Raw genomic sequence first — 21,332 nt, 5'->3', positions numbered from 1 at the left:
TGGTCGTTGGCAAATGTGAATCGGGATGAGGCGGCGCATTATTCCCTTCTCTCGTGGTACGACATCGTTCGAAACATTGACCACTTGAACATTAGTCGACCGGTTCAACTCTCGCAACATTCGTTCAGCCTCAAGCCTACTTACTCCGTTATCCGTTATTATCATCCTCCATCTTCCTTGCCCATACCTCCCGCTCGCTCTGCGGCCGCATCCACAAACATACACATGAGGTATAATCCGATAAAATTACACAACAACATACACATACAAACACACACACAAACACACACACTATCTTTTCTCGCGGCAAGCAATTAAGAAAAAACAACAGAACCCATTACTTTTATGTGTTTCATTTCGAAAGTTTTTCTTGCGCAGTCCTATCCCAACTACTCCTTTTCCGGTGCCCTACCACCACTCTCTCGAGGAGAAGAAGAAACAGGTCCACCCAGCAATCAATCACCCTTGCTCATTTTTCCAGTAAGGAGGACGAGAGAGAGAGAGAGAAGAGAGGTAGTGAGAGATATGCGACATCTACAACTGTTTCTTGAATAATCCAGAGAGAGGAAGAAAAAAAAAAAAAGGGAAAAAGACAAGCAACCCCCCTCACCACCCATGCGCCCATGAATCTGCTGCTTTAGCCCCAGAAGAAAAAAGGAAATACTAGATGCTTCTTCTCCTCTGCACTTTCTCCGCGGAAGCAAAGAAAAAGGAAGAAAGAAACCAGCGGGGCAAGATGACACAAGCGAAGTGAACCGCGCGACGCTCCACGGCAAAAGGCTCTCCCTCCCTCCCCCTCCGCGGCATGGCATGCATTCCGTCCGTCTCGACTTAACACACAACGCTTTTTCGTCAAATGAAGGAAAAAAAAAAAGACTTCTCTCAAGCTCAAGCCCCGACATTACCACCGCCCCTCGCCCTCTTGGGCCCGCCGCCATCATGCCCGCCGCCACCATCGGCGCCACCATCCTCCCTCGGCCGCTTGTTCGGGACGAACTGCTTCGCCGAAGCATTCATGTTGTTATTGCCACCTCTGCCGGCGCCTCCTCCTTCATGGCCGCCGGCTTGCTGCTGCTGCTGCTGAGCACCGCCGCGTCCGCGTCCGCGACCGCCACCACCGCCACGCGGTAGGCCGCTCTGTTGAGCGTGTGGCGGGCCGCCTTGCTGAGGAGCGCCGCCGCCCAGGGCCTGTCCGCCGCCACGGCCGCCGGCGGGTCTGGGGAGGCCGCCGCCGCGCGGGATGCCCGTTCCGCCGGCCTGCAGGCTGCGAAGGGCGGCTGGGCCCGTGCCCGTGTTTGGTTGGTGGCCCTGCTGCTGCTGCTGCTGTTGCTGCTGGGGTGGCGTGGGCCTGTTGTGCAGGGGGTTGATGGGCGGGGCCGCGATGCCGCTTGGTGGTGGTTGCTGCTGCTGCATCTGACCTTGCGGTTGGAACTGCACCTGATTGCCTTGCACCTGCTGTTGCTGGAAGGGCGAGTTCGGTCGGAACTGGTTGTTCTGAGCCATGGCGCTGCCTGGACGAGGGATGCCCGTGTTGTTTTGGGGGAACGGGTTCATGGCCGGCTGCCCTTGTTGTCCTTGAAACTGGTTGGCTGGCATTGGGGGACGAGGCAGTCCTGTCGGCAGTTGTTGCACAGGCTGGCCAAAGCCTCCAGGATGTGGTTGTTGAGCATGGGGGACTGAAGCGGGCGAGTGCGCCTGTTGCGCAGGAGCTGCAGCTGGAGCTGCCTGAGGAGCCGCAGGAGGAGGGGCAGCTTTGGCGTCCTTGGCTATAGCCCATACCTCTCCTACAGGACGCTGGGGCGTCTCTTCGGCGGCCTTTTGAACCACTTCAACCTTCGCAGACTGATTGCGCTCCCTGTTCTGAGCCATGTTCAACTTCAGAGCAACGCGCTTCTCTGCCATTGCAACAGCGCCATCTGCCTTTTTCTGGAGCTCTTCCTGCTCCTTTTGGTGTTTCTCCGTCAGCTCCTTCGACTTGGCATCCACTTCGGCCGACACCTTTGTCTTGACGTTCCGCATGATAATAGTTTTGATGGTGTTGTTGCTGCTGACCAGGTCCTTGACCTCCTGGTCGGTGAGATCAGCGAACTTGGACGGCTCAGACTTAACCTGGGGGCCTGCAGGCGCAGCTACAGGCGCAGGTGCGGCATCAGCAGCGCCATCCACAGGCGCAGCGCTTGTGGCCGGCGCAGATTGCCCTGCCGGTGCAGCGCTCTTGACACGCTCAAGCTCCTGCTGGTGTCCGGCCTTGATGCGCTCGATCTCAGCTTCGTGTTCCTTCTTGAGCTGTTGTATGGCTTGCTCGTGCTCCGCTTTGAGTTTCTCCATAGCCTCCTCGTTCTCTTGCCTAAGGGCTTGCTTGCCTTCGCTGAGCTTCTTGGAGAGGGCTGTTTTCATCTGATCTGCACGCTGCTGGAACTTGTTCTGTGCGGCCTGGACCTGTTCTTCCGCTTCGGCCTTGATCCTCGCAATCTCTTCAGCCATCTTCTCAGAAGAAACAGAGCCTTCGGGGGCATTCTCAGTCGTTGGAGGGGCTGTGCTGGACGTCGCATTGGCACGGAGTGCCTCCACCTCCTGCTGAGCAGTGGCAAGCTCGGCCTTGAGCTTTTCGAGGGTCTCCACAGTTTCGGCATCTGCAGGAGGCTGAGCAGTCTCGGTATTCTCAGCTTGTGCAGACTCGATGGGCGCAGCTTCGACGGGCGCAGCTTCGCCAGTGGCGGACTCGGCAGGTGCGGACTCGGCAGGTGCAGCCTCGACTGGCGTAGGCTGGGCGGGTTGAGCAGGTTGGACCTCTTTAAGTTGAGTCAACTCAGCAGTGGAGGCGTCAAGACGTTGCTGGACATCAGACTGGGTGTATGTCAGCTCGTACGCACGTACAGGATGGTCAAAACAACTTACGATCTGACTTTCAAGCTCTTGCACCCTGCTTTGCAACGCGTCGACTTGACTCTGAAGCTCGGTCGCCCTTGCAGACTCTTCGGTAGCCTTGGACTCCGCGGCTTGAGCGCGAGCTTCCAGTAGAGCAAGTTCGGGGCTCGGGACGCCAGACTCTTCGTCTTCCCGAGTCTCTCCCTCCTCCGGAGTATCTTGCATCTGCGTGTCAGCTTGGGCGGGTTTGGCGTTTGCAAGGGCTTCCTCGTGAGACGCCTTGGTCTTCTCCAGCTCTTCCTTCACTGCAGCCAACTCCTTCACAAGCTGCTCCTTGGCTTCGTTGGTAGCTTCCATCTCCGAGTTCACGTCCTTGATCTTGGCAGACAGTTCACGCGAGCGACTCTTGAACTGGTCGATGAGGCGCAGGCGGCGCTGTTCGTGGAAGTCTTCACGCTCTTTGAACGTCTCATTCTTAGCAGCAGCGATCTTCGCCTCGAAACCATCAATCTCAGCCTGCATCGGTTCTGCCGTGGCAAGGAGCTGCTTTTTCTCAGATTCCAGCGTCTCGAGCCTGTTCTTGAGCTCTGCGAGCTCTTCCGGATCCACGCGGTCGTACTTTTGCAGAATATTCTGTGTCCGTTGTTGCCAGCGATCGCGGTCTTCTTTGAGTTGTTGGATCTCGCCGGACTTGGTCTCGACTTGGTTTTCGAATTCGCGAACTGAGGCCTGCAAAGGCTCGATCTGGGCCATGAGACCTTCAACCTCCTTGACCTTATCGGCAAGCTGCGCCTGGGCTGAGCGAGCTTCGTTGCGCAGAGTGACACTGCTCTCGCGGAAGAGATTAAGCTCGTTGATAGTCTCCATGAGCTTCGTGTGAGTGACATTGCTTTGCTGGTTCTCGATCTGGTTCTGACGTTCCTGGTTGAGCCTCTCACGAGTCTGGTCGAGCTGAGTCTGGGCGTGGTCAAGCTGCTGCTTGTAGCGCTTGGATTCCTGGATCTGCAGTTCGTATTGAACCTCCACAATCTCTTTCTCGCGGCGGAGATAGCGAATGACTTCCTGCAGGTTCTCGGTCTCGGGAGGAGGAGTGGAGCCAGGCTCGGCCGGCTCTGCGCCAAGAGAAGCGCGGCTCTGCTTGAGAGCAGAGATCTGAGCACTGACTGTCTCGAGCTGCTGATGAAGTCGCTTGTTCTGGTCGTTGACCTCGTCTCGGCGGATCTTGAGATCCGACAGCTCGCGCTCGTAGCGGCTGCGCGTCTCGTTCCAGCTGTCCTCACTCGACTCCAAAGCTGTCTTTGCTGCTTGCGCCTCCGCCTTAATCTCGGCAACTTCGGTCTTGAGCTGGTTGTGCTCGGCACGGACTTTCTGGAGATTCTGTGCAGCCTCGGCATGTTTGACAAGCTCGGTCTCGTAGCTTTGCTGAGCCTGCTGGGCGATTGCCGCTTGAGCCTTGAGGTCCTCCTGGCAGAGCTTGGCGGTATCCTGGTAGCGCTCACTCTCATCCTTGAGACGGGTGACCTCGGACTCCAGAATGGACTTTTGTTCGTTGAACCGAGCCATGTTCTCCTCATGGCCGGTGCGAAGGTTGGACAGTTCGGTGTTGGTAGTCGCAAGCTCCGTGGAGATCTCCTCAACGCGCTGCTCAAGGTCGTGGATCTTGGCATCCTTCTCAGCCATCATACTATCCATTTCCTCGCGGTACTGGTCGTGAGTCTCGTTGATGCTCTGCAGCTCTTCCTCAGAGGCCTGGGCAATGTTCTTGTACTGCTCAACATGCGTCTTGGCAGCCTCCAGTTCATTGCGGGCAATTTCGAGGTCACGCTTAAGGTCAGCAACCTCGACGGCGAGCTCTTGTTCGTGACTGAGATCGCTTGACTCGGCCTCGCCGTTCTGGACGATGCTCTCACGACGGGGTGTTGGACGAGGCGCCAAGGCCACCGCCTTCTCCTCTGCGTTGCGAAGCTCGATGCGGAGCTCATCCACTCTGGCTTGCAGCTGATCGCGCTGTGTCTTAGCAGCAACCAACTCTTCTCTGGTGTTACCCAAGCTCTTCACCAAGTCATCGATCCTCGTCCTGGATTGCTCGGATTCGTACTCGCGGCGAAGAGCAGCACGCTTGCCCTCCTCAACCTCATCGTCCAACTTCCTCTTGAGGGTTTGCAACTCGGACTCCAAAGAGTCGATGCGGGTTTGGAGGCGACGACGGTTCTCGGAATCGGCGAGTTCTCTCTCATTCTGCAAATTCTGAAGGTCTGCAATCATTTTGTTCAGTCGTGTGCGCTCGTCGCCAAGAGCACGGTTGTCTTCTGTCAGCCGCGTCTCGATGTTCTTCCACAACTCCTTTTCGGCTTTGAGGTTGGCAGCCTCATGGCGCAGTCCATCAGCCTGAGCCTTTGCCTCGTAGAGCTCCTCCGCAACCTGAGAGGTCTTAAGGTCTTGCTTCGCGGAAGTTTCAGCCAACGCTTGGCCTCTCTTTTGTAGTTCTGCGTTCTCTGACCGCAGCTGGTTGAAGTTGACTTGCAGAAGCTCATATCTCTCCTGTGCCAACGTGAGCTGGGAGCTGGCACGGTTCATCTCCATATGAAGATTGCTCTTTTCCTTCGACAAACGGTCGGCTTGTTCCTTGAGCATAGAGTGATCGGTCGTCGATTCTTTGCGGAAGGCGTCGAAGTGGTTCTGAAGTTCCTTGAGGAGCTTGGCGTAGTCGGCGAGGTCCTTCGCGTGTGGTGAAGTGCCAGGGCCGACACTCTGAGAGAAACCACCAGGAGGCGGGGTCGACGGGCCCACGGACTCGCCAAACATGGAAGCCAAGTCCGACCCAGGAGGAAGTTGACCACGATGCGTGAGCATGCGACGGAACATGTCCCTCTCACGCTGGTAGCTCTCCGCAACCGTGTTCAGGGACCTGAGCTCATCCTCGTAACGGTCCGCTTTCCTTCTCAGATCCTCCAACTCCTCGCGATCCCTCTCCGCCTGGTTCTGCTTGGCTCTTGCTTCTTCACCCTCCATCTTCTCTCCAAGCTCCCGGGTGACACGCAGAAGCTTATTGTTTTGCTCTTGTAACTCCTCGATGTTGCGGAAAATGACAAGACGCTGGCTGATGAAGCGGCTCGTATCGGTAACTCCATCTTCAACGTCCATCTCGCCGCGGACAATCTTCTCAAACTCCGCTTGTTCGGCGGCGTTGAGAGCTTCAAGGCCCTGGTCGCGCACGGTGACTTCGAACAAAAGAGCCTTTACTTGGTTACTGAGGTCCTGGAGCTGCTGTCGCAAAACATCTCCCTCACGCTGAAGTCCATCGACTTGACCGGTCCACTTCCTTGCTTCCTTCCTAGCAGCATCCCGATCCCTGTTCGCCTCTTCAAGAAGCTCCGAAATCTCAAGAACGTTGTGTTCAAGCTTCTGATGTCCAGCCCGTAGCTCTTCGACCTCGGGCTGTTTAGCTTCCAGATCCTGAATCATCTCGTCGAGCATGCCGCTCAACTTTGCGTTACGGCGACGTTCGGCGTCAAGTTCAGACTTAACCTGAGCATGCTCTGCGTACAGCTGAGTGAAAGTGAGGCCGCCCTTCACGCGCGACGGGGATCCATAGCCAGGTGTGCCGAAAGTAGGTGATCCTGAGCGCCCAGGAGTGGCGGCACCTCCAAGGCCATTGACAGCGCGCCTAGGAGTTCCGGTGATGGCCATTGTGGTTTGCTGACGAGAAGCAAGGTCTGACTCGAGTTTCTCAACCTGAACTTCCAGCTCTTCAACCTTCCGCAATGCCATCTCTTTTTCAGAGCGCTCCGTTTCAACCTCAGCCTGCATCTGACCCAGCTCCTCCGCTGCGTCTTCCTTGACTTTGTCCAGGGAACCCTGAACCTCTTGCAAGCGTCCGCGAGCGGTATCCGCGCTCTGCTTTTGCAGATCAGCCAAGCGACGAGAGCTGTCAAGCTCAACGCGGAACGACTCCTCAGCTCTGGCTGCTGCTTCCTGAAGCTGTTGGATTTTCTCGAGCGAGTCTTCGGCTTTCTGGTTGATTTCGTCAATACGGCTACGGAGGGTGGCTTCGGTACGGCGCATCGATTCGATCGTGTCGTTCGCGTCATCGTATAAGCGCTGGAGCTCCGAGATCTTGGCGCTCTTTTCCTTCCGGTACTTCGAGTATTCGCTGTTCTTAGTCTGCAACTCCGACTCGTACCACTCATTGTTCTTCTTCAGCAAGTCGATTTCCTGCTGCAAAGCTTGCTGGCGGAACTTGGTAGTCGTAGCAGCATTCTGTGCTGCCTGATTCTTGTCTTCAAGCTCAGAGATTTCACGGCGGAGCGCGACAATTTTCTGGTGCTGAGCTGAGAGCTCCTCTGCAAGCTTGTCATGTGCTGTGGTCTTCGCTTCCAACAGGACGACGGTCTCGCGGTTCGAAGCTTCCAAAGTGTTGACACGCATCCGGAGCACTTCCGTTTCCGAAGACGATGTCGTCGATGATGACTTCAGGGTTTGAAGCTCGGATTCGAGTGAGGCGCGCGCATTCTCTGTGTTGTGACGAGGTTAACAATGACCAGCAGCCGTTCTGCTTGACGCGCACGTACCCTCCTCATTCAGCTTCTTGCGCACTTCCTCGACCTCTTTCAGGTTCTTATCCACAGATGCCTTGAGAGCTCTGGCGCGAGCATCTCCCGTCCTCACAGCATTTTCGAGCTCGACGTCGGAGCGGAGCTTCTCAGCCTTGACCTCATCGAACTCACGCGCTTTAGCCTCAATCTTAGCTAGAAGATCTTGGACAAGCTCTGCTGTAGGTACATCGAGCAATGTTTGTAGACTGGGCTCAGGGACCGAGTAAGCCGCGGCAATGTAAGCCGTGTCGAGGGCCACCGTCGCCATGGCTGCTAAAGGTCTCTTGAGGTGAGCTCAGATCAGCGCATAATAGGAGAATAGGGCCAGTTTTGACCAAAGGCGAAGAAGAAAGGGGGAGAAAGAGTGGCTTGTAAAGCGCGGCCCACAATGGGAGGAAAGTGGGGACGGGCGCGTGGTGAGGGTGGTGATGTTTCTTTGATCGTGACGGAGGCGCGGCGAACGTCAATGAGCTGCGCGAAAGCGGGCCTTGGCACGCGCGCGGAGGTTTTGCCGGAGTTTGCCCGTAGGCCTCACTCAAGGAAGCCGCGCCTGAGCACTTTGAACCAACACCTTCCAACTCCGCCCTCTGCCGCCGCCTCTCTGTCCACGCCGTCCCCACGACCACCAGCGCCGTCCGGGCAGCTCGTCGACGCCGCCGACACCCCCTGCGATCGGCAACGCAGCTGCTAGATTTGATTACGCCCACCACCGAGTCCAGCTGGCGACAGCCAGCGCCGCACCTCACCATGTCGTTCCTCAAGCCGGGAAACGCGACCTCCGCGCCGTCACCCACGCCGTCAAACTCATCGCAGGCGGGCAAGAAGCGCCCGCGTCCCGATGCTAATGCTCCGGTTTTTTCGCAGCCGGAGAACACAAACTCTGGCTACGAGACCATGACCCGCATTACATTCGCGCTCGACCATCTCAGGGACAATGAAGTACCCATGACCTTCGACGACGTGTTCAGAAAACTGTCTATTGTGGAACCAAGTGGTCCCGGTGGAAAGCCTAGGCCGGCACCTAAGGGTGGACGCGACTGGAACGTGTTGTACACCATCTTGAAACGCCACCCCAAGGTTGAATACGATTCGACCGGCTTTGAGGGGGCAGGATCGTTCCGTTACCGGCCCAAGCATAACGTACGCTCCGCGGAGCATCTGAAGGGTCTCCTGCAGCGGCAGACGAGTTCGGTGGGCATCAAGGTCTCAGAGCTGAAGGACGGGTGGCCGGGAGCGGTTGACGCCATCAATGAGCTTGACAAGAAGGGGGAGATATTGGTCACTCGCAACCAAAAGACGAGCCAGCCCCTTTTGGTCTGGCAGAATGACCCTTCTCTGTCGCACAACATCGACGCCGAGTTCCGCAACATGTTCCTGAGCATCGCGCTTCCGGCCAACCCCGATGACATGCGCTCTAGGCTGGAAGCAGCTGGCCTTAAGCCTGTCAGCGCTCCTAGAGACGTTAAGCCTCTCAACAATCAGCCACAAAAGAAGAAGAAGAAGGCGCCGAGGAAGGGCATGAAGACGTCCAACACCCACATGCTGAACGTCTTCAGGGACTACTCCGACAAGAAGAAATAAGCGATTAGACACAGAGCACTGGCTTGGTTCTGTGCAATTTTCCACTGCTGCGGTTTTTGATCAGTGGATCGGCCGAGGAAATCACTGAAAAGTTCTTTTGCTCGGGGCTTGCATGGGTTCACACGGCGTTAAGATCAAGGCTGCATTCAACAGGCGTTAGAGGGCAATACCAACTTGCTTTCAGTATTGAGTATCGACACGGTATGAAGAAAGGGGACACAGCGTCCTAACGATATGACAGACAAAGTACTAAAAACCGAGATGTACGGACTAGGAAAGGACTGAAGGAGCAGTGAACAGAATGGAAGCAACAAAGCGACAAAGCGCACATAATCCACGGCACTATCATTGGTTAGTATGGTACGAATCCTCGGGATTCGAACGCTGCTCTTAGCCATTATCACAGTGACGGTGAAGAACAAAGGAAATGGGATATGTCTAAAAAGTCTCATTCTACATGCCAGCTTGACGGGGATTCAGTTCATGCCAACTGCCCCTTCTTGTATGGGAATTTCTCTCTGAAGTGTTCAGCGATCTGCGTTCTTGTTGCAACCCACACGCCTTCCTTCTGGCTGATATACTCGACAAACTTCTTCAGCGCGGCGAAGCGTGCAGGCTTGCCAATGCATCTACAGTGCAGGCCGATGGTCATCATCTTCGGCATGCCCTCGCAGCCTTCCTCGTACAGCACGTCGAAGGCACCCTTGACGTGATCGTAAAAGTCCATGGGGGCGCCGAAGCCAGTGGGGACGTTGAACTTGTAGTCGTTGCAGTCATAGGAGTAGGGCACCATCAGCATGCCCTGCGGGTTGGGATCGTCCTTCTCGGCGGGCACGTCAACCCAGTAGGGTACGTCGTCAGCATAGCTGTCGGACTGCCACAGGAGCGGGAGGCCCAGCTCCTTGTAGACATCCCAGACGAGAGCATGCGAGCGCGGCGACAGGCGGCCATAGTACCAACCTTTGGGGGCTTCGCCGGTGATGCGCTGGATGGCCTCGATGCCCTTTTTGATCGTGGCCTTTTCCTCTTCCGCGGGCATGTCGTGGTAGTCGATCCAGCTGGAGCGGTGTTAGTGGTTTTGTTCTCCGTGCAGTCTGGGTTGCTGTTTGTGAGACCGACCGGTATGCGTGTGAGGCAACATCGTGGCCGTTTTGCACGCTCGACAGCGCCACGGCGGGATTCTTCTCAATTGCCTGGCCCACGGCGTACAAGGTGTACTTGTAGCCATACTTGTTGAACAACCGGAACAATCTCCACACACCCGCTCTCGAGCCATAGTTGCTGCGAGGGAGTCAGACGTCATCCAAGCCGCAAGGGGGAACACGCACTATTCGCTCTCAATGTTCACGGCGCGCTCCTGGACTTTTGGGGGGCCGCCTGAGGCTTCCCACAAATGCGATTCCGAGTGCAAGTCGCCGTTCAGCACCGTGTGCTCGGCGCCCTCCTCGTAGTTGATGACGAAGGAAACGGCGATTTTGGCGCCGTTGGGCCACTGCGGGTTGAACGATGACTCGCCATAGCCGATCAAATCGCGCGGAAAGTCGTAGTGATCGTCCCACTTGAAGGGGGCGACTTGGGAGGGGTCCTGGCCGAAGCTGTACGGCGTCGACATTTCTCAGGCTTCAGCGGCAGCGAGGGATGACGAATGGACAAATGAGGCAGGAGAACGCGGCAGGGATCCCGCGGGGCACGGATCTGTAGGGGCGTCGAGGTGTCGAGAGACTTGAATGGATGGCGGGAGACAGGACACCGGAGGGCGGGCTCCGGCGGGACTCGATATTTCTAGCTGGTCTGGCTTTGCCCAGAAGATACATGCCGGCGGCCATTGCTTCGAAGACTCATATCTGCTGCCGCGGCCGGAGGATGACGCCAACGACGCGCCAGATCAGGCAGCTTCGCCAGCAGCAGTGCAGGCTTGGCCACGGCGGCCGATGCACGATAGAGCGCTGAGTGGCGGGCATGGATGGGGGTGAGGCTGCGGGCGGGTGTGCAGTGATAGCTCTGGCGCGGCCAATTGACCGGCCCCGCGATCGGCGCTGGGTGCTGCGCTCCCGCTCGTCTGCCAGTGCGCGTAGATAAGCGGTCCAGATGCAGGCCCGCCCCCGGTGCCGCGGGCCCTCAAGAACGCCGTCGGCGGCGCCGACACTGGACGTCTTCTTGACCCTTAATCCTTAATTGCCTTCGCGCCAAGCGAGCGTGCTGTGTCCCCGTCACGTGACTCGTGCGCACCTTCCCACCATGAGCGTTCTCTTCACTTCCATCTCCGCCGCAAACCCCGTCACCGTCGAGGATGTCCGGGCCTCGTTCGGCAAGCTCGGCGTGACGGTGACGCCCGAAGAGGAGGCCGACTACTTCAAGCTGCTGGCTGGCCTCCACGACGCCGCCAAAATCGTCGACGCCCTGCCCGACTACCTCCCGAACGTCGACCTGCAGAGATTCCCGCGCCAGAACGTGCACCGTCCTTCTGCAGACGAGCAGGTCCTCGGCGCCGCCTGGGCGCACACCTTCACCATCAAAGACGCGTCCATCCAAGGCCCCTTGACCGGCAAGACTCTCTGCTTGAAAGACTGCATCACCGTTGCGGGCGTGCCCCAGCTGCTCGGCACCGATTCGATAGAGCCGTGGACCCCCGACTCGGATGCCACCGTCGTGACGTGGGCGCTCGAGGCGGGCGCCGAGATCGTCGGCACCGCCAATTGCGAGAATTGGTGTCAGAGCACTTCGAGTTTCAGCAGCTCGCACGGGACGGTTGAGAACCCCTTTGCGAAGGGCTACTCCGCCGGCGGGAGCACCTCTGGAGCCGCTGCGCTCGTGGGTGCCGGCCTCGTCGATATCGCCATTGGCGCCGACCAAGGTGGCAGCATCCGAGTCCCTGCGGCGCTCTGTGGAGTTGTTGGCCTGAAGCCTACCCACGGACTGGTGCCTTACACCGGCATTGCCTCCAACGACGCTACCAACGACCATGCTGGTCCGCTGGCACGTACTGTCATGGATGTCGCCCTGTGCTTGGATGCCATTTCGGGGTATGATGGCATCGACGACCGTAGCCTGGGCGCGCCGAGACACGGCAGCACCGCCTTCGCTTCGGACCTTGCCGCACAGGACCGCGATGATGCGAAAAACCTGTCTGGATTCCGCGTGGGCATCGTCAAGGAAGCCTTGGAGCAGGCTATCGTGGAACCTCGGATGCGAAAGGCAGTGTTGGATGCCGCCCACAAATTCTCCGCGCTGGGTGCCACGGTTGAGGACGTCTCCATACCAGACCACCTCCTGGGAACTGCCATTTGGACCATCGAGCAACGGGTTTCCGGTTGCCTCTCAATGATGGGCAAGGCTACCGGTCGTCGCGGCCTGGGCCTGACGAAACTCGAGGAGGCGCGATTGCCTTGGACCCAGGAGAAATTCGACAAGCTCTTCCCAACCACCAAGAACGTCTTCTTGAACGGAATCTATCTCATGGACAAGTTTCCTACGCTGTATGCCAAGGCACAGAACTTGAGCCGTAGGCTGCGCGATGAGTATGAGAATGCGCTGAAGAAGTATGACGTCCTCATTCTGCCAACCACCAGCTTCGTTGCTACGAAGCATGGCCAATGGACGACTCCGATTGAAACCATATCGCCTACTATCGGGTTGACGAGCAACACTACAATGTTCGATGCTACTGGACAACCTGCCATGAGCATTCCGATAGGCTGGTTGCCAGCAAAGGAGGACCCCGACGTCATGCTGCCTGCTGCCATGCAGATCGTGGGCGGTCTGTGGGAAGATGGTAAAGTCCTCAGGGCTGGCCACGCATGGCAAAAGGCCTATGACTGGAAAGAGATCAAGTGTGAAGACGTGAAGGCATGAGCATAGACTCCTGTTTGCTTTAGAATATCCCACAAGCATGCAAGTCCATCTGTACACCCTTCCCTCCTGACTTTGCGTCTTCATGATGTTACGATATGCGCTGCCATTGTCCCTTTTGGAAAGCATGTTATCTCTTGGATGAACGTCAAATTCACCGTATCTCTGTCCGACAGATCCGACCAGCGGCGGAGTTGTGCGCATGAGCCCACATGTCAATCAGCTATCGAAAGACCTGTTCGGTCCTCTGCACACGGCGCGATCTAGTTGGCCGCACCGCGGACACCTTTCCCTCATGGGCCCACTACCGGAAGTATGAGCCGCAAGCGTAAGCAACAGCCGACCGGGGGATCTTTCGAGGGTGGGGTACCGCCCTTTATTGCGTCCTCCGCATCTGACTCGTGGGCCGGGAATGAGAGAGCGGGAATAATCAGTCGCCACAAGCCAGGTACGGCACGATATGCACCAAAGCCGCCCGCCACGCCATATCGGGCCAGCCATGATACAGTAGTTTAGCTAATTTCCCGTAAGGCCTAGGCCTATCTCAACCACCGTGTGCATTCCTTCCCTTTCTCCTGGCCATCTAACGGTTGCGTAATCGCAAATACCGGCTGCCACTGACGTATTAAGGGTAGCTCGCCTTGACGCCTCGCTTTTTTTATCCACTTCACCCTGGACATGGCGTCTGCGGACCTCTGCAGTATGCACGAACGAGAATGCCTGACCGCGATCCGAGAGCGGTGGGGAAACGTGCCCGCACCTCACCTCCGCGGGAACACGAAGGCTTTCAGCCCGACCGACACCCTTTACAAAAACCACTGACAGACATGTCAAGGCGTCATTGTTCTCCTTAGCTGAACCGCAGCTACGATGGACGAGGAGAATCAGCAAGCGGGCCCTTCTGCCGCAGCTGCAGGCCCTGCTGGACGACCGGCCAAGTCTGAACTGGTCGATAACCAGAATTTTGAAGGCCAGTTTAAATTCGGTCGCTTGGTTGTCATCCTGAGCGCTCTTGCCTTCACCTTGTTTGTGTCGTTCCTGGACCAGACGAGTGTGTCAACCGCACTCCCTGCCATTGCGACGGACCTTAACGCCTTTGAAACCATATCCTGGATCGGTGAGTTGCGAATACGCTGCGCAGCGTGTCACAGAATTACTGACGCTCCCCAGGCACATCCTTTCTCATCGCAAACACTTCGTTCCAGCTCATAAACGGAAGGTTGAGCGACATCTTTGGTCGGAGAACATGCCTCATGTACGTGCTCAAAGCTTGATTCCTTGCAGCAGTATCCTTGTCAAGCACTCACCACCTTGCGCTCACCCCTGCTAACTCTCGAAACAGCATCTGCATGGTCCTTCTCGCCGTCGGCGACCTCATGTGCGGGTTCGCCAAGTCCGCTGTTGCTTTGTACACGTTCCGTGGCATAGCAGGCATAGGCGCGGGCGGGATTAATTCACTTGTAATGATCATCTTCTCCGACCTTACGACACTCCAGCAACGCGGCAAATACCAAGGGCTTATGGAAGTGAACATTGCGCTTGGGAATGGCGTCGGCCCGTTGATTGGAGGTGCCTTCTCCCAGTCGGCGGCGGGCTGGAGATGGACTTTTTGGTCTGTTCGGAGACCTCATGCTTTGGCAAGGACATATGCTAACCCAACCCAGGTTCGTCGTCCCTGTGACAGTGCTTGCGGGTATTGCGGTATTCCTGGTGATACCTCAGAGCCCGACGTCTCAAGGAAGGATGAGGGACAAGGTCAAAATGATAGACTACCCAGGCATGTTCCTGAGTTTAGCTGGCGTCATATTCCTTCTGGTACGCAGCTCCCTCTCCGTCACAAACACAAAGGGCCGTCCAGCTGACAGACCGGCACCTCCAGATCCCCATCTCCGGCGGCGGCACCACGTACGACTGGTCCTCCCCGCTAGTCATCAGCTTCCTCGTCATCGGCGCCATCCTCATCATCGCCTTCATCGTCGTCCAGGCCCGCTTCGCCCGGCACCCGACCATGCCCTTCCGGCTGTTCGAGCGCAACTCGGCCAAGATCCTCTTCGCGCACAACTTCATCTCGGGCGTCGTCTACTACACCGACCTGTACTACCTGCCGCTCTACTACCAAGTCATCCTCGACAAGTCGCCGCTCACCTCGGGCGTGCTCATCCTGCCGCTCATCCTCGGCTTCTCCCTCGCCTCGGCCGCCGGCGGCTTCGCCATCGCGCGCCTGGGGCGGTGCCTGCCCGTGATCCGCACGGGCTACGTGCTGTGGACGGCGGGCGCGGGCGGGCGCATCGCGTTCGGGCCGGGCACGGGCATCGCCACCATCGCGGGGTGCCTGGTGGTCGAGGGCGTCGGGCTGGGGCTGAGCATGCAGCCCGTCATGATCGCGCTGCTGAGCAACACGCGCAAGGAGGACCGCGCCGTGGTCACCGGGCTGCGCAACTTTTTGCGCACCGTCGGCGGCGCCGTCGGGCTCGGCATCGCCGCCGCCATCATCAACAACGTCCTGCTGCAGCACCTCCCCGCCGGCCTCCCCCGCGCCGCGGCCTCCCAGCTGTCCGTCCTGCTGGATACCTTGCCCGTCGAGCAGCGCGGAGAGGTCGTCGCCGTCTACATGCGCGGCTTGCATGTCGTGTTTATATTGGGTGCGCCGCTGATGGGCGCGTGTTTGGTTAGCAGTGCGTTTTTGACGGACGTGCCGCTGGCGACGGCGCATGATCGGTACAAGAATGAGGGAGGGGGAGCGGCCGCCGGCGGGGGAGAGGGGGTGGAGATGGTGGACAGGGGTGGTGCTGGCGCTGGGGCCTCGGAGAAGAGGAAGCAGAGTGATGCCGGGGTGATTGAGGCGGAGGCGGGAGAGGGACCGGCAGGAGCGCCTGCTGCAGTGGCAGAAGGAGAGACAAAAGAAAACGGCTTGGTAAGGCCGGGAAGGGAAGGGAATAATAGCGGGTAAGACTCCTGGCTTGCAACGTTCCTCTTGACTGCGGCTTGGAGCATGTTCGAGCAGTGATGGTAGAACATAGATGCGTACAGTTCCTGCGGCTACCGCTTAGCACGGCTGACTTTTGGATCACCAGGATGTTCCATAGGGTTTCAAGAACAAGGTTCAATGAGGAGGATGGAGAGTCAAAGGAGCGGATCGAGCCTGCTCAAGAGAAGAGAAGGAGCACTCGTGCAGCGTAAGAAAAGAGAAAAGTACAGAAAAAGGAACCGCCGAGTGGAGCATGCAGCGCCTCCACCCGTAAAACAAAATAGAAAAAAGAATAAACCACACCCGCAATCCAAACGTATGCCGGCCGCAAAGCCTTCGGTTCGAACATGCCCCGTCGTCTCCGTGTAGTACCTCTCCATCCCACTACTCCTCCAACAGCGCCACCTGTTAACACCTCGGGGTCCCTGTGAAGCCCGGTGCCCGGGTGCGGGGATGCCCGCGAGGTCGAGGACGGTTGGGCAGGATGTCCATGACGGTGGCGAACTCGTGTGTGATTCGGGGCCGACGTCGTTAGTTGCCGTGGTGGTGCTTTTTGATCGTCTCTTGCGGTGCGCTTGCAGCGGCGACAGTGGGGTGCGGTGTATGCGAGGTAGGCGAAGAATTGGCTTCTTATTCTCGGCCGGCGGTGCGCGCTTGGAGGAAGTCGATCATCTATCTGGTCGGAGAACGAGCGCAGTGGAGTAGTAGTCGGGTGGGATGTCTTTTCTTTCTGTCCAGGAACTTGTTCGTCTCTCATCCATAACCCGTCGCCGCATGCGGCTGGGAGGCGGAATGGATGGTCGCCCAGCTGGGGCTCGTTGTTGTGTGGTGGTTGCCGGCTCCAGCTAGGTAAACGAAGCTCTTGTCGAAGCCACGGGCGTGGGGTGATGGCTCCTTCGTCAGTCCGAGGTGTCTGGTTTTTTTTTTTTTTTTTTTTTTTGGGGGGGGGGGGGGGGGGGGGGGGGGGGGGGTCATTATCTTTTGCTCCAAGTGCGTTCGCTTCGTGGGAGATTCCATTTTCTAGAAAGTATGGTGTGGTAAGCGTTGTCCTGGAGGATCTCGGGGAGGGCGGCGACCCGAAAGTTGAGGCATCCCTCGTAGCCAGGCTGACCCTCGTACTCGGGCCTGGTGCGCATGAACCCAGCCGTCTGACCAAGTCCGGCTATGTGGTTGTCGGTGCCGGACATGAGCATGGAGCGCGTGGGCGAGCACGCCGAGGCTGTATGAAAGCCAGTCATGGTGATGCCTTCCTTGGCAAGGCGATCGAGGGTTGGGGTTGGGATCTCGCTGCCATAGGGCCCCGTGTCACTGAAGCCGAGGTCGTCGGCAACGACTATCCAGAAGTTGGGTCTCTTGTGAGACGACATGTTACCTGTGTGGATGGTGTTTTGACCTGGCGAGTCCGGCCACACAAGTAGGCCTGGAGGTATTATATTGGTTGGTGGCTTTTGAGGACTTACATGTCGTTTATCTGCAAGGAGGGATCGCGTGCTATGATTAGTGCTGACGTGCTCCTTATTGCCTCTCAATCGTGCAACAGTCTCAATACTGCCTGTCAGAAATCAATAGTGGATGTGAAAACAACAGAAATATACACGTACCAGCAGAGAAAGTGGGCGTTTGCAAATGGTGAAAGATGCTGTAGCCTCGCAGTATAAAAAGCACAAGGCGGAGGATCTATGCAGCATCTCGCACCTTATCGTCTCAAACAGGAAACCTTTCGTTGTCTGTCTACTATTGGGGGCTCTAGCTGTCTCTATTTCGTCTCGTATGATACTCTGCTTGCGCCGTTCTTCCTGCTGATCTTGCGCACAGTAATGCTTCCGCATAGCTTGGTCGATGCAACATGGGTGCCGCCGCAAGGGTATGCTCCGGCGCCGACGATGTCAACGGCCCGGAGCAATTCCCCATCCGGCGCAGTCATCTCGGGGGCGACATAGACGCACTTCTCTCTGCATTCTTTTTCCGACCACCAGAACGTCTTCACCGGCAGGTCTTTCTCCAGCATTTCGTCGACCTTTTTCTGAATGGCATCCTTGTACTTGGCGTCAATGGATCCGATGAACTCAACGTGAGCAGCTCCGGGGTAATGCTGCGCCTTGGATTCCTCCAACTTCAATTCGGGCGTCTCTGCCTCCACCTGCCGCACAGCCTATAATCGGACGGTGAGTAACAAGCGGAGTCAAGCATCCGGAGGGCCGTTTCGTACCAGTCCTACGATGTGCCCAGCATCGTGAATGCGGGAGTGGAGGTCGCGTTTCTCAGCATCGACGGCTTGCTTCACAGCCTGGCCGGGCGTGAAGGGCTTGCCAGAGAAGCGCCCAAAATGAAGCACGCGGCCATCCGAGGCCTTTCTTACCGCCACAACGGCAAATGCATCGTCGGCCGAGCTTTCCGCAGTCATGGAACCGGTGTCGGTGGGTTGGCCTCCGCCCTGGACGTAGAAGATGGTCTCGTCGGTTGTGACCACGTGGTCGTCTTCGGTTGCATTCTTCAGCAACGCCTTGTCGGCTTCAGGCAGACTGCTGACAGGCTCGACGCTTGCCACCTTTGTGGCGTATTCCCGCAAGTTGTCTTCGTGTAAGTAGACGAGCTTGGTAGACGTTGCGCCGGGTGCCTTGATGCCTGAGGTGTCAGTCGCGATTGATGATGTCACGATCTCCCCGGCAGAAACTAACCATGTTTGCAGTGTGTGAGGGAGAATTAGACTTGGAAACAGCCAAATCAATGTGTTGCGTTGGGCAGGTCAAAATAGGTTCCGCAGAACAACAGATTGACAAGCGTAGGGCGCACGGTACGCAAAACAATTGGCCTGAGGCGTATTCGTATGGAAGCCGTCGGCTTGATCCGCGCGTCCCTGGCAGCATCCTCCGCTTGCCAACCCGAAAAAATTCCCCGCAGACGCGCCACGACGCCAGTCAATCGACCCTGGCCCCTCGGTTCCCGTAAGCTGGCCACTGGCCAATGGCAATGCGGAAAATCCCAAGCAGACCGTGGGTGGACCCTGCCGTGGGGGCCACACATGCGGTGTTTCGTGCGCGATGACCAAAATTAGTTGCCCTGCCGTTCTCTCCGTTCTGTTCAGCCCTGAGCAAGCCTAGATTCGGCGTGCGGGCGCGCCGAATCTCCACTGTTGGGGCCGATAAGGCCGGTCGATAAGGCAGCCACCACCAGCTTGTCCACCATGCCCTGATCTTCAATCCACTAACGCCTTACGCCGCCAAACCCGGCACCTTGCTCTTGCCGCTCCCATAGAAGGAATCAAGTCCCCGTTTAGCGGGGAGCCCAGGTGAAATACTAAGGCTGGTGCTGTCCGCGAGCTCATAGCGTGCGCTCTCCCCGCCTCTACTTGTTGCCTGCTCAGCTCTGACCATGGGTTCGATAATAGATGCCCCCAAGGGCCCCGCCTCGAAGCTCTTCACGCCGCTCGACATCGCCAACGGCAACATTACGCTCAAACACCGCGTCGTCCTTGCGCCCTTGACTCGCAACAGAGGTGTTCCGCTGAGCACCGAAAGCACACCCGAGAAGCCCAATCGCATATGGTTCCCAGACGATGTGGTCGCGGAGCACTATCGCCAGCGCACCACTGATGGGGGGCTTCTTATCAGCGAAGGGCTTCCGCCGAGCCTGGAGGTACGAATCAGGACAAAGTTCCGAGGTAGCGTACTGACGCCCTCTGCAGAGCAACGGCATGCCCGGAGTTCCCGGCATATTCATCCCCGAGCAAGCCGCTGGTTGGAAGAAGGTAACCGATGCAGTGCACGCTGCCGGAGGCTACATCTACGCGCAAATCTGGCATGCCGGGCGCACCACCATCACGCCCTTCACGGGGACTCCTGCTGTTTCCCCGTCTGCCGTGCTCTGGGACGACCCGGACGAATGCTACCCCTACCCTCCCGTCGGTGCGGACAAGCCAGTCAAGTTCAGGGAATACCCGCCGATAGAGTTGAGCGTTGAGCACATCAAGCGGACGATAGGGGACTATGTGAAGGCAGCTAAGACCGCTATGGAGGTTGGTTTCGACGGCGTTGAGATCCACGGCGGCAACGGCTACCTCCCTGAGCAATTCTTGTCGTCCAACATAAACAAGAGGACGGATGAATATGGTGGTTCTCCCGAGAAGAGATGCAAATTTGTCTTGGAGCTGATGGCCGAGGTCGCATCTGCAATCGGCGAGGAGAATCTGGCAATCCGGTTGTCACCATTCGGTTTGTTCAACCAGGCCCGTGGAGAGCAGCGTGTGGAGACTTGGGGTCACCTTTGCCGAGAGATCAAGAAGAACCACCCGACACTTTCCTACGTCAGTTTTCTCGAGCCGGTGAGTACCCTGTTGCCAACGAGTAGACAGAATTGGAGTCTAACAAACACGCAGAGATATGAGCAATTGTTTTCGGCCGAGCAGAAGGACAAATTCCTCCAATCGTGGGGCCTCCTAAATGTTGACTTGTCAATGTTTAGAGATATTTTCAACGCTGGCCCGAAGCCAACACCCTTCTTCTCTGCCGGTGGCTGGGACGACGCAAACTCATGGGGTGTTCTCGAGTCTGGAAAATACGATGCACTGCTCTACGGCCGCCTGTTCACTAGCAACCCGGACATGAAGGAGCGTTTGGAGAAAGGATATCCGCTCAAGATGTACGACCGTTCTCGATTTTACGGTCCCTTCCCGGACAGAGAAGTAGCATACACGGACTATCCGACGTGGAAGGAAGAAGTGCAGCGCGCGGCAAAGCAGGGTAAGAAGGTCGAGGTGGAAGTTGTTGGGCACGGTGGGCAGCGAGTCAAGCAGTAGGACTTTGCGCGGTAGATTACGCAACGGCCGTGGAGCGTGGTCCGAGCTCTGCCATTAAGGCCGGGCGACGTGACTCTTGACACGAATTTGACAGTTCCATTCCCTGTTTCCAGCGACAGCAGCCACCGCGGGAGTTTCAGCGTCACGCAGATTAAGCGTGCGCGTGAGCTGCGCAGTTCATGCCGGCCGCGGTTCCAGGCCGGAACCAGCAAATGATGTTCAGGCACGGCTCGGCACCTGCGTGGCGCACGCACACATGATCGTGAAGCGGCCAGCGCCTGCTCGCGCCGCGAAAATCCGGGGAAAGGCCAGAGCCCGTTGCTCGGGCGCGAGAGGATTTGCGGGGCGCCGAGGGCGACGGGCGATGGGAATTGCATGGCCCCCAATTAGGTGCTGTCCCAGAGCACTGCGCCAGGCCGGAAGGGCCTGCCGAGGAAACCTGGCAGCGACAGTGAAGGCTCAGATCGGCGACTGGGATGCGCGCGCAGGTGCCATCATCCTTGGTTGCCGCGCTCCACACCCATCGCAACACCACGTCTGTGTCCGTCAAAGCTCCCTGTGCTCCGCGCGTCCGTTGCGTACGCCCGCCACTCTTGCTCTGTTTGTCACCGCCAACACCTCGCAAGCAGCCTTGTTTGCAACCTCGCTCTCACGCCCGTCCTCGTCTCCGCCGCAT

At 57.6% G+C, this 21,332-nt stretch overlaps 7 protein-coding genes across 7 annotated transcripts; 4 read left to right on the top strand and 3 right to left on the bottom strand.

Moving 5' to 3' along the window:
- Window positions 1–888: 888 nt before the first annotated feature.
- MLP1 lies at window positions 889–7,731 on the bottom strand (the record flags this gene model as incomplete). Its single annotated transcript, XM_066779950.1, has 2 exons — window positions 889–7,382; window positions 7,440–7,731. 2 exons carry the CDS (start codon window positions 7,729–7,731, stop codon window positions 889–891), a joined length of 6,786 nt encoding a protein of 2,261 aa, XP_066629179.1.
- Window positions 7,732–8,210: 479 nt separating this feature from the next.
- Window positions 8,211–9,044, top strand: SLS55_008541 (uncharacterized protein; the record flags this gene model as incomplete). The annotated part of the gene is made up of 1 exon (XM_066779949.1): window positions 8,211–9,044. The coding sequence occupies one exon, from the start codon at window positions 8,211–8,213 to the stop codon at window positions 9,042–9,044; it is 834 nt and encodes a 277-aa protein (XP_066629178.1).
- A 481-nt stretch (window positions 9,045–9,525) lies between these two features.
- On the bottom strand, window positions 9,526–10,656 carry SLS55_008540 (uncharacterized protein; the record flags this gene model as incomplete). Its single annotated transcript, XM_066779948.1, has 3 exons — window positions 9,526–10,102; window positions 10,164–10,325; window positions 10,373–10,656. 3 exons carry the CDS (start codon window positions 10,654–10,656, stop codon window positions 9,526–9,528), a joined length of 1,023 nt encoding a protein of 340 aa, XP_066629177.1.
- Window positions 10,657–11,282: 626 nt separating this feature from the next.
- Window positions 11,283–12,896, top strand: SLS55_008539 (uncharacterized protein; the record flags this gene model as incomplete). The annotated part of the gene is made up of 1 exon (XM_066779947.1): window positions 11,283–12,896. One exon carries the CDS (start codon window positions 11,283–11,285, stop codon window positions 12,894–12,896), a length of 1,614 nt encoding a protein of 537 aa, XP_066629176.1.
- Window positions 12,897–13,763: 867 nt separating this feature from the next.
- On the top strand, window positions 13,764–16,073 carry SLS55_008538 (uncharacterized protein; the record flags this gene model as incomplete). The annotated part of the gene is made up of 3 exons (XM_066779946.1): window positions 13,764–14,010; window positions 14,759–15,807; window positions 15,924–16,073. 3 exons carry the CDS (start codon window positions 13,764–13,766, stop codon window positions 16,071–16,073), a joined length of 1,446 nt encoding a protein of 481 aa, XP_066629175.1.
- A 1,544-nt stretch (window positions 16,074–17,617) lies between these two features.
- SLS55_008537 (uncharacterized protein) lies at window positions 17,618–18,542 on the bottom strand (the record flags this gene model as incomplete). Its single annotated transcript, XM_066779945.1, has 3 exons — window positions 17,618–18,013; window positions 18,080–18,486; window positions 18,536–18,542. The coding sequence occupies 3 exons, from the start codon at window positions 18,540–18,542 to the stop codon at window positions 17,618–17,620; spliced, it is 810 nt and encodes a 269-aa protein (XP_066629174.1).
- A 691-nt stretch (window positions 18,543–19,233) lies between these two features.
- SLS55_008536 (uncharacterized protein) lies at window positions 19,234–20,656 on the top strand (the record flags this gene model as incomplete). Its single annotated transcript, XM_066779944.1, has 2 exons — window positions 19,234–19,497; window positions 19,547–20,656. 2 exons carry the CDS (start codon window positions 19,234–19,236, stop codon window positions 20,654–20,656), a joined length of 1,374 nt encoding a protein of 457 aa, XP_066629173.1.
- Window positions 20,657–21,332: the final 676 nt, after the last annotated feature.

Source organism: Diplodia seriata (assembly GCF_021436955.1).
Source record: "Diplodia seriata strain FDS-637 chromosome Unknown scaffold_9, whole genome shotgun sequence".
NCBI lineage: Eukaryota > Fungi > Ascomycota > Dothideomycetes > Botryosphaeriales > Botryosphaeriaceae > Diplodia > Diplodia seriata.
Note: the sequence above shows the minus strand (reverse complement) of the source record. Positions and strands in the feature narration are given on the sequence as shown.